Below are 11214 nucleotides of genomic sequence, written 5' to 3' on the forward strand. Positions count from 1 at the left end.
TAATTTTTGATCTGTAAATCTGTTTTGGCATATTCAACAATTGTACATCACAAAAACTTCCAAAACTCATTTCAATTCTTATGTATTTTATTGTTTTCAGAATTTCTTATGTATTTCTTTGTTTTTCAACTTTTGTTTTTTTCTTTGTTTTTTATTGGAAATTGTCACTGACCACTTTTCTACCATAATTAGCACAAGACTAATCAATGAAAGTGATTAATTGTAAAAATAATCAGGTTTTTATGACTTTCATGACAGAGCACTGTTTTCCATAGGAAATGTACACAAAATCACAAAATTGTGCCCGTTTTGGGGCGACATTCTGTTACAAAAATGGGCGTGGCTTCGCAAAAGTATGCACAAACGAAGTCAAGAAGCCTCGCGACGAGGCCTTCTCGCGTTACAGAATTATAGCGCGAAACGTCGAGGGGGGGGGGGGCGGATTCCGCCCCCCGGCCCTTTTAGGGTTAAGGTTAAAATGTGTAGGCACAAGAGCAAAACTCTTCAAACTGTGCTGTTCCTCAGGAGATACATCTTGTGAAAGCCAGTCTGATGAAGATCCATCAGCATATTAACTGATCAGATGCATCTGTGTCCAATAAAACTGCCAATATAAGATGTCAGAATCACCAATGTCCAGAAATGCACCACAGCGAGTAAGCCAGCACACCCAAACAAGTAAACCAAACACTTCAATGGGATTATGAGAAGATTAGTATGTAGTAGAGATTAGCTGCAATGATAAAGGAATGGAGGAGATCCACACCTGGACATCATGTTGTGCACCCATCCACCTTACCTGATGTGTCAGTTTGTTCATAGCTTTTGCTGCTGGACATCTGACTGTAATAACCTATAGGAAACCCAATTGAATCATAAATTTACTCAATTTTGTCCCCATGAGTCTGTGCATCAACAACCACACATCACTAATACATAAACACTGATCACATATCACTTGCATTTTGTAAGACAAGCACATCACTGGTACAGAAAGCTGTTTGCAATATTTAAATATTTGCATGATAGGAGCAAGCACTCAATGCTGCAAATGAGTGCAATATTTGCATGAAATAAAGCAGTTGGACATATGGGCCAGATATCAGTATAAGACATATTTTCAAAAATCAATATAAACTGCCTCTCAGAACAGCTTTGTACTAAATACCTCCTAGAATGAAAACTCCCTATACATTTTTAGCAACAGTATGAACAAGTATAGCAATACAGTCACATATTCATCACCACAGCAAATATATTTTGACAAGTTTTAATACTATTAAGACAGCCAGCATCTTATTGACACCAATTACAGCACTGAACTGATTTCAACTGATATATAAGGTCATTCCACAGTAATGAAGTCATGGACATGACCCAACAAGCTTTAGAAATGAAACTGTGATGCAATCATAGTACTTTTATTACTACCTTTATTAACACAAGTTTCCAAATTTATCTTACTACAGACTAATATGCAGTTTGAGCATGAGCAAGGGCATCAATTTCCTAGTGCAGTGCCATATCATATATGGAAAAACTTTTTTGGGAAAAAAATTAGAGCCTGCATGTAAAAGGCATTTGAGTGACTTAGAAGTTTTAATATCAGAACAATGATGTACACAATGAAAACAGTTGGCTATGACTCGATCACTATTGCAGTATACAGCTATTAAGTTTATTTCTTTGTCTTACACTGAAAGCAAGCATGGAATGCACTTTTATGTCTGATTTTGGTTTTAGTTTGTGTCTTCCCAAGCTTTGTAATGTTTCTGTGACTGGGAGCTACTTTACACCAATAAAGCCATGCTCTCACATTCTGTTTAATTTGAGTAGAGAAATATCAGATTTCACCATGGTTTGGTTCAATCAATGTACCTTGGGATGGGTCTTGCCCATACTGTCCACTAGAGCTCTGGAATCCGCCACCACTAGATTGCTGGCTCCCTTGTGAATAGCTGCCTTGCCCACCTTGGCTGCTCTGGTTGTAGGTGCTGGGCTGGCTTGGCTGGGTGTAGCCAGATTGGCTAGGAGGCTGGTTGTACGATGGCTGACTAGCAGGGGCTGGCTGGCTGTAAGAACTCTGAGAGGCAGATGTCTGGCTGTAACCGGAGCTGGCTGAACTCGGTTGGCTGTAGCCTGGGAAATGCAAGTTTATGCCATTGTACGGGTGTGTGTAAGTGAGAGCATCATTTGTGCAGACTGTACCAACACAACTGTTTGAAGATTGAATGTGATTCATCAGATAAAAAATATTAAATAATAACAAATCAGCTTGCTTCCTTGCTAGAATGGGATTTTGATGTGCACATGTTCTATCAGATGGTAACTGTGTTAGCTTTGTATAACTTGGATAATCATACACATGTGAAGGGCCCACTTATATGACATGCTACTACATTTCTCCATGTACAAGGAATACAGCATGAAACAAAGATACATCAATTACTAGTAAACTACCTCACATTGACTGTTCTTGATGAAAACCCGAGCAACTAGCACTGTGCAGTTGTATTCGATATGTTCAAGCACTTCGTCATGTCAACCACAATATCTAGTTGACAAGATAGCGGTACATGTGTTTCTGTTCGCAGTGGGAACGCCAGTGCTGTTATTGATGCACAACACTGGAGCAGGCTTCAAGCCTGATCTGCGATGCATTTGGTTTCCCATATCAACTCCACCATAAGCTTCTCTATGAACATGCAAATGCTCAATTGGGGCAACTGTGAATCACAAAACCTTGTGATTTTGCTAAGCCACTGACTGACAAAACGCAGTATCTGTGCGACTCAAAGTAATGGCCATAATTTAACACTGAAAACATTGCTTCATACATGTAACAACTGTATCATACTCACTTCACAAGCCATTTCTAGCAATACTTATAGCACATATCTATACATGTAACTCTATGACAAAGCTTTAAATATTTTTCTTGCAAAATATGAAATTCAAGCATTATGAAAATTGAGAGACAGTGAAACACGTGAGATGTACCACTTTTGACCTCCTATCCATGAATGACTACTACTTATGATCAGTGGGGTGTTTGGAACTCTCCAGGAGCCAGGATGATTCCATTTTGAAAATTAAACATTAGTCAGTGTCTTCAAATTCTCAAAGTCAGTGAACAGTTGCTGTTGTCATTTCTTTCTTTCTTCATCCTCTGCCTCCTCTGGAGAAGTCAATAACTTTCAAGTACTAGCTACAAGGGTCATGTATCATGTGAGTGACAAAATCTACCTCCTTGCTGGCCATATTGGCTACCTTGTTGCTGCTGACCATAGGTGCCCGAACTGTAACTTTGTTGTTGGGCTGGCTGTGCAGCTGGGGGCTGAGAGTAGCCACTGCTGGAGTAGGACTGGTTTTGCTGTGGTGGCTGTTGCTGCTGTGAGTAGTCGTAGCCAGTGGATGTCTGAGCAGTCTGGCCATAGCCCTGCTAGCATTGTTAAGTACACAACAAATCAGAGGACAGATAATCAACGAACGGTTTCCCAGTTTTGTCATAGGTACAATGAGCTACCGGTACTTGTAAATATCTCATAACATGAAGATCTGTACAGTTACTTCATAGACAGTTGGCTGAAAATTACAGTCAAGCTGACAGATTTTGAGCTACATGGATTATATGTGTTGGTGAAGCAGGTGATTCACTAGGTTGGTATTCTAATAGGCTGCATCTTTCATTTTCTCACTTATTTCTGTTTAATATAGCATGGCCTTGTAGCTGGTAAATACAGTACATATTGGTAAACAATAATACTAGGTGGTTTTTACAGAGCACATTTTAGACTTGTTCAGAATTTCAAATGCGCTTTACAGACTATTGTTACCAGAGGCACTGGATATATTATTTTCAACTAGCACTTACAGTGCTCATTTTTCACTCACTGGGGAGCATTCCAGCCAGTCACCATTTTACTGAATGAGTGCTATCTGTCCAGTGAATACCCAGGTGAAGGCCACTACACCTGAGAACAAACATAATGCCTCTGGTGACGCGTCATGGCTTAGGCATAAAACTTTTGAAATGGCAAGTATTTACATGTATGTATGAGGGTGAAGTTTCTGATCACCACCATAGCATACATGGTCTGCATTACAAGGTTCTATAGTAGTATATAACTCACAGAGCTGTATTGTCCCTGCTGCTGTGGTTGCTGGTATCCAGAGCTGGCTACTTGTGGGGCTTGAGGGTTGGACTGATATCCAGTACTCCCCCCATAGCTGCCATACCTTGAAGAAACAAAGCAAAGAATAGGAAAAAATGAAAGAAATGAAATATATGAATACTACTACTGCTGCTACAATGTATGTAAACATCACATCAAATGTACATTTACATTTACAGAGGGCTGTATACTTTTATGTATTTATTTAAAAAAAAAATTTTGACTGGTTTGAGACCCGTCTGTAAGACCAGTAGGTACCCAGTTTTTCCATTTTTTTTTTTTTTTTTTTTTTTTTTTTATACTGGTTCAATTCCTGAGAGTGTTACTGGTCCAACAGTAATACACATTCTTCCTGGTCCTGGACCTTCGGACCAGTGATAGTGTGCAGCATGGCTCTATCTAAAACTTTGTCACTGACATGCCGAAGATGGGATAGCACATTTGTGCCCTGATCTGATACGGGACTGAACATGGAAATTTTCTAATGCTATTATCAACTATGTAGAAAAAGTGTTTGGACACGCCTTTGAAACTTTATTTTCATTTTCCAGAATCTATACAGCAACCTGGAAAAAAAAAATAAAAAAAATGGGAAGGTACAAGTCCAACTTACGACTGTTGGGTAGACCCATAACCTGCATATTCTGAGGAGAGAAAGAGAGAGGAAAAATATTTAAAAGTAAGTTTCGAACACAATTTCAGGTAACTCAGCTGCATGGCACCATCAGTAAAGTGCATAGCATTAAGCAAAGTGGTACAAGAAGATCTCCTTGGAGGCTGACCACGTTCCATGGTTACATGGGTGTACCAACATTAGATAATGGATAAGAAGCCTAATGAGCAGAGACAGATACCATCAATCTTGAACGAGGCATGGCATGGCGCAAATAGGACTGCGACTGTAAACAAGTGGGGCTGATTCATGCGTGGAAATACGAGAGCTGCAGAAAAAAGCACCGAAAATTTCAAGTCGGATCAGGCAGCACCAGCTATTTTCATGTGCTTTCGCAAGGGAAACTGGCGCTAATGCAACGTTCGCGAACTGTCCATGTGAAGGCGTTCAGCTGAAGATCGCGGCGCACGCGCGTATGGCATAGGAATTGTACATCATGCCGCAAGCCGAGCTACCGCCGTTTCGGCACATATCGGTGAAAACTGTGCTGGGATTTTGCCCTAGTCATTCTTAACCACTGTGTTTGCGATTGGTCATATCTTTTATCATTAACAATAGCGTTTATAAAAAATCTTGTCAATGCTATATGAAATGGTTGAAAGTAATTTTGCCCGATTTGGTACAGTGTGGAAAAAACCCTCAAACTGCCGCAATGCAAATGGGGTATTTTACTCTAACACTTTTAAGGAGAGCCTTAGACAGACTCTAGTAGGGTGTCTGGAGGATTTTTCTAACTTTTGAAATTCCTTGAAAAGCCAATTATGAAGCATTTCATGTGAAAGAGAATTATGTCATTAAGATATATTTCAAATTTCATGGCGAAATGTTTCTACCTCGAGAAATTAAGCTTTCAAATCATGCTCATATTACAACTTTTTCTCGCCGAGAACGAACGAAAAACAGTCAATATCATGTTCGCAAAAAGAGCCGAGAAGGTGCATGAGCGTGGGGATCTCTAGCGACCTGTTAATGAGCGTACAGCGGTTACCTACAATGCGTAACCAGCGCAGAAGCCACTCCCCCTTCTGTGTTGATGTATGTGAGCGTACATTATTCTCAGCCATTTCAAAACCGATTTTCATCAAATAAACTTTTGATACCCCTTAGAATTGCATGCTCTTTGACATCTCATAGAGATATGGTTGAAAATATGAAAGAACATGTAATTTCAAGAAGGATTCAATGTTTATTTGATGAAAATTGGTTTTCAAATGGCTGAGATATCCAAAAAAGTGCTAATAATAAAAGGCGACATGCCACAACTTTATTAGGATCTCTTTGTTTCACCTTATTTTGGGATATCTCAGCCATTTTAAAACCGATTTTTATCGAATAAACTTTTGATACCCTTTAGAACTGCATGCTCTTTGGCATCTCATAGAGTGGTGTCTGAATATCTCGCAAAACGTTAAAAGCTAAATCCTCACCTCGACCAGAACTGTACACACCCTTTAAGATTTTGTTCTGTTGCTAGGCAACCACCATCATCCCTTGTTTGTATCTTTATACAAAATCTTACTATGAAAAGAGGCCTGGCATGGTAAGGATTCCTCGTGTACAACTGTAACTGTATTAAATATTCTAAAATTCATTTCCTTTGTCAGTTTTGAGGATTGCAACAGTGACCAAAATGTTGGGGATGGGTCCGGTTTGCGGCACTCCTATGGGATTTATACACATAGAAATCTAGTGCTATTTTACATGTCAAAATGGGTGGAAATTGAAGAAATACATACTTGAAAAGGCCTTAACCTGCCGCAAACTAGGTCCGCTACTCTAGTGACTGCACGTATGTACACACACGACATACACACAAACACACACACACAGCACTGATGTAGCTCGCTGCATGCATCGGGCGCGGTATGCACATGCGCTCACTCTGCAATAATGGTCATGTGATAATATGATAGCGCTGGGTGTTGAATTTACATATGCATGACTGTGCCATGAGCCGCTTGGCGCGGACGTTGCTGTGGAGCTCGCATACCAAGCCACGCCTAAACGTTTGCCGTGATAAAAAAAAATTATTGCAAGCACTACGGTTTGCACTCCCACCGTTCACGAGCGATGACGTCATGTCTCGCTCAGCGCACTGCACGCACCATGCTGTTGATCCCTGCCATAGCAGACGGCAAGCTAGTACCGGTTGATGATCGGCTTGCTATCGCTTTCAACTATGAAAGGTCTTTCCTCATTGGTCGGCTTGCTCTCCCACAATGCCTTCCGAAAATGACATCATCGCTTTCTTCCATTCATAAGCTTTACGTTGATACCAAGTACACCTCCGTGGCTTATTGGAAAACGACGGAGATTTTCCGTATAATTTCGCCCTTTATTATGGAATTTTCCGGCAATCTGTGCCAGGAATATGTCATCAAAGGAGTAGTTTTGGTCATTCATGCATTTTTTTTTTCATCCTCGTGGTATTTTTTGATGGATTCTAGAGCGATTTATCTGTGTTTTGATACTACTTTTACCGTGTGCGAGTATGTGCAATGTATGTGCGAGGATGTTTGAAGTGCATAGATCAATGTTGATAATGTTAGATTTCCGTAGCGAGCGACCTACCCGATACCAGCGGTGCGCTGCGAGGCTGTTTGGGTATGGTAGCCCTACTACATATCGACCACCCTTATTGAAACCGACCGCGTATAATTCGCGCACTGAACACTTAATACGCACTTCTCTGCGCGCAAAGCACATAAAAATGGATTGGCTTTGAATGTAGATTAGGATGGTGTGGGAAAACGCGATAATTCACTCTTCATTAATGGTTTTAATCAAGGACAAAATTTCGAATGAATATTTTCACCGAATCGTAATGACAGCACAATGTAATGTCTATGGAAGTTTCTAAAAGGCTTCTAAAAAGCTTCGTACAACACGGTGTTCAATACAACTCGGTTTACGTGCATTGTCAATGCAAAATCAGCGGTCGATCCTAAAAACGCGATTTACCGCGGGGAGCTGAAACGAGGCCACGCAAATTCGTCGGCGATATTTTTGCACTGAAACTTCGAATCGAAAAGGGAACAACGGCATTTGATAGAGCTGGATTTCCTCAATCACGTAGGTCAAGTTTTTTACGTGAATTTCAGTGTTAAATATTCTTATCAAGCAAATAAACATTAGGCGGTCGATTAGTAGTAGTTCCAACCCTACATACAAACGGGTTACGAGAGCGGGATAGCGTGCAGTGACTACACACGCTGTGCATGCTAGCGATGCGGCAAGCGAGACACAGTGCTCACAATACACATGGCCAATGCAGTCGCGGCTCAGCCAATCAGCAACGAGGTAAGACCTGGCAAGCGCATTGCGGAGCGGAGAGAGCCCGAGAGAGAAGAGGCCAAGATATTTTTAGCTCTCTCATTGCAGCGATCGCACAGCCGATTCGATATTCTGTACGCTATCGGGAGTTGAGTGGTGGAGCGGCAGGCATTCTCAGTGAGTTCGGGGCGACATGAATTATGCATATCAGGGATCTGCGCTTGCGCTGTGTTGACTGAGGCGCTGCTTAAACTGTGTACATGGCCTATGGCAGCCAAACCGGAGTGGCAAGGGGTGTCTTCTAGGCAATAGGCCTATCCCATCCCCGCCCCAAGACGTGGACCTTGCGAAAAACTAACCTCACCATCGAATTCAGCATATCCTAAAACTACTCACATGCCACATGCTGGTCCAAGTAGCAAAGCAGACACCGAGATAGGTGTGAATGTAGGGTAACATCCCCAGTATTCGGTCACTTAAGCTTTTTTGCAATATTTTTCAAACTAAAATAATACATACATGCATCATATCTACAGCAATGTATGTGAAATATATCAAATTTCTTTAATCTCAACTTTCATTTCGTTAAATATCTCACAGAATTGCACAAAATCGCGAAATATTTCACCTTGAAAATTCCCCAGTATACGGTCATCGGCTCCAGTATTCGGTCACGCGATGTGCGCGTTCAAAGTCAATGCGTGTTCAAGGCAGCTGAAAAACGCGCGCGCGCGCTACCTTGTTGGCGCAAAATTGCATCGGGGAAGTTGCGGCGACCGTTGGTGACCGAATACTGGGGCCTCGGCACTTGCATTCAACCCTTGTACATTGGGACACTGTATCGGCACGTACGGACATTTTGTTTTTCTTTTGCGTTTTTGAGGATACCATTACACTCCAAGCTTGCGATAAGCGAAAAATCCCGCGAGAGAACGGCGTATTTCTCGATTTTTAGCGCTTTTTCGGCGACCCGTACTCTTAAAACTGGGCCTTATCCGCGCGCGCTTTTGGAAAGTAGCGCCGATTCTGCACTTTTGACGGTAAAATTTGGGATTTTGGATGGATTTTTGGAGGGGGCTAAGGGAGTTTCGTGTTGTGAATGAGTGTGCAAGTATGTGAATTAGTGTGATTTGCATGTGTTGTGACAGTTGAACTTACTGGCTGGTGACTAGTGATAAGTGACCGAATACCGGTGCCTGACCGAATACTGGTGCCCTTACCCTACTGTGATTATAACGACATTTACACCAATTTATCGTCGGAGTCATGTACAAGTGTGTAAACTTTACCAGCGCTTTGATATGATATGGAGCAAAACTTCCTCTTTCATATGATACCAAAGTTGTTAGGATTCGATAGCGGCATGGACCGGGGATTTTGCAATAAATGCGACTTTTGGCACAAAAATGCGGGGTCAAAACAGCGTACAGTTTGAAGGCGCGCGACTGCTCCATTGTGTTCTATGGGGCTTGCGTGTTGTAAGATAGGGGCGCGTTTGCGTTTTGTCCGAAGGTTGGCAGTGCGCGATCAGACACCCAACCATGCAAACTCTAGTTTCATTACTGAATACCAAAGTTGGACCGTCATGACGGCAGAGAGAAGCAGAAACATATCAGAATACAATTCCATAGCCTGAAAATAAAAAATATCAGGCATAAAGGTCATAAAGACATAAGTTATATAACTCTGCTTGGCTCCTGAACACCGGTTCTTCCCTCGTACCCCATCTTTATCTACGCTGTAAGCATTGACACCGCGTGGGGTGGGAGCACATGGCTGCGCAATACCCCAATGCAATAATGCCTATGCTATATGGTACGGTAGTGGCAGAGAGGTGATTTTGCGAACTTGGAACTACCAGCCTTCTGGTATATCTCACAAAGATTAATGAGTTATTTAAGAAGCATCGTAGTGACTTGCATCCTTACACAACAAGGTGAGGCATAGTGAAGGCCCATATGATTTCAAACAAATTTAACTTACGGGAATCTGCCGACATCTTTGTGCTGCTCACAAGGTACTTCTGAAAGCGAACGAAGAAGAAGGACGCTTAATTAGCATAATTTAGGTCACATGACTCAGACGTCATCGCCGCGTTTAGGATCCCACGAAATTTGTCCAATGGGCTGGATAGACACTGGTCACGGGATCGGGATCAACCTGCAGTAGCAGGTTCACAGGCAGGAACTACACATTCACACTAAAACTATACTTGTACACAGTGTTTTCCCTTTGATCCCATGTTTGATGCCGCCACTAAGAAATATTTCAAGTATGTGCTAAAGTGGAGCTAGCTACCCACAGATAAAGGTGGCATTGCATCATGACTTTCCTCTATCAATGGAAGATATGTCTTTAATCATGATGGTAATTACTTTTCGCCGTCCCTTCTTATGAAACATGAGCGGTACATAAAGGTACAGACACAGGGATGTTCGAACAAAAATTCCACAAAAAAATGATGAAATAAGCATTAAAATTACTCGACTTTACATGTTTTTACACTAATCTAACATACAAATGGATAAAGAACTACACTTGAAGATTATACCATATCAGTTTCAATTGTCGGAAGTGATCGGAAAGATGGTAAAATCGACTTTCCATTTCCGAGGGTGCAGTTCAAATATTTTCACAACGTACGGCTCAGATTTACACTTTTTGACATAATTCTGGACAGGAGTTACTTTCTTTATCATATGCCTTATAAATAGCTGAAATATAGTTTCCTTGAGGCTGGGTTCGCATAGAAGTATACGGTATACGGTATTCTCTATTCGTTATTCGCTATACGCTATTCGGGCATGGCGGGTCACATACGGTAGCACGCGTGGTATAAGTCTTTTGGCGCCGTCAAGTCGACCCAAGTAGACCATCACTCGCACCATCAACTCCCTATCCCATGCAGGGAGGATTTCTTCCTCCTACACGACCTTCCCAGCAATCTTATTAACTGTTTCTAAACTGAGATTACATTGACACGTACCACTTTTGTTACAAAAAAGCTAAAAATAGAGTATATGAATTAAAAAAATAAAAAAAAAACTGACCCAACTCCACTGGGGGTCATTTTGGGTAAATCAATTAAAACTG

General features: G+C 41.5%; 1 protein-coding gene across 17 annotated transcripts in view; it reads right to left on the reverse strand.

Moving 5' to 3' along the window:
- Positions 1 to 10203, reverse strand: part of LOC140227986 (uncharacterized) — a 34636-nt gene extending 24433 nt beyond the window's left edge. For 7 of the 17 annotated variants that reach the window (XM_072308377.1, XM_072308375.1, XM_072308372.1 and 4 more), the window contains exons 1-5: positions 10105 to 10203; positions 4789 to 4819; positions 4134 to 4239; positions 3247 to 3442; positions 1879 to 2139 (exon numbers count right to left, since the gene is read on the reverse strand). In XM_072308377.1, the coding sequence (XP_072164478.1) occupies positions 1879 to 2139; positions 3247 to 3442; positions 4134 to 4239; positions 4789 to 4819; positions 10105 to 10120 (610 nt within the window). In that variant the 5' untranslated portion in view covers positions 10121 to 10203. Of the gene's footprint in view, positions 1 to 1878; positions 2140 to 3246; positions 3443 to 4133; positions 4240 to 4788; positions 4820 to 10104 lie in introns of those variants that run through there. The other 10 variants (XM_072308385.1, XM_072308381.1, XM_072308386.1 and 7 more) reach the window with 5 other exon arrangements.
- Between the last annotated feature and the right edge of the window lie 1011 nt (positions 10204 to 11214).

Source organism: Diadema setosum, chromosome 4, assembly GCF_964275005.1.
Source record: "Diadema setosum chromosome 4, eeDiaSeto1, whole genome shotgun sequence".
NCBI classification, from domain to species: Eukaryota; Metazoa; Echinodermata; class Echinoidea; order Diadematoida; family Diadematidae; genus Diadema; species Diadema setosum.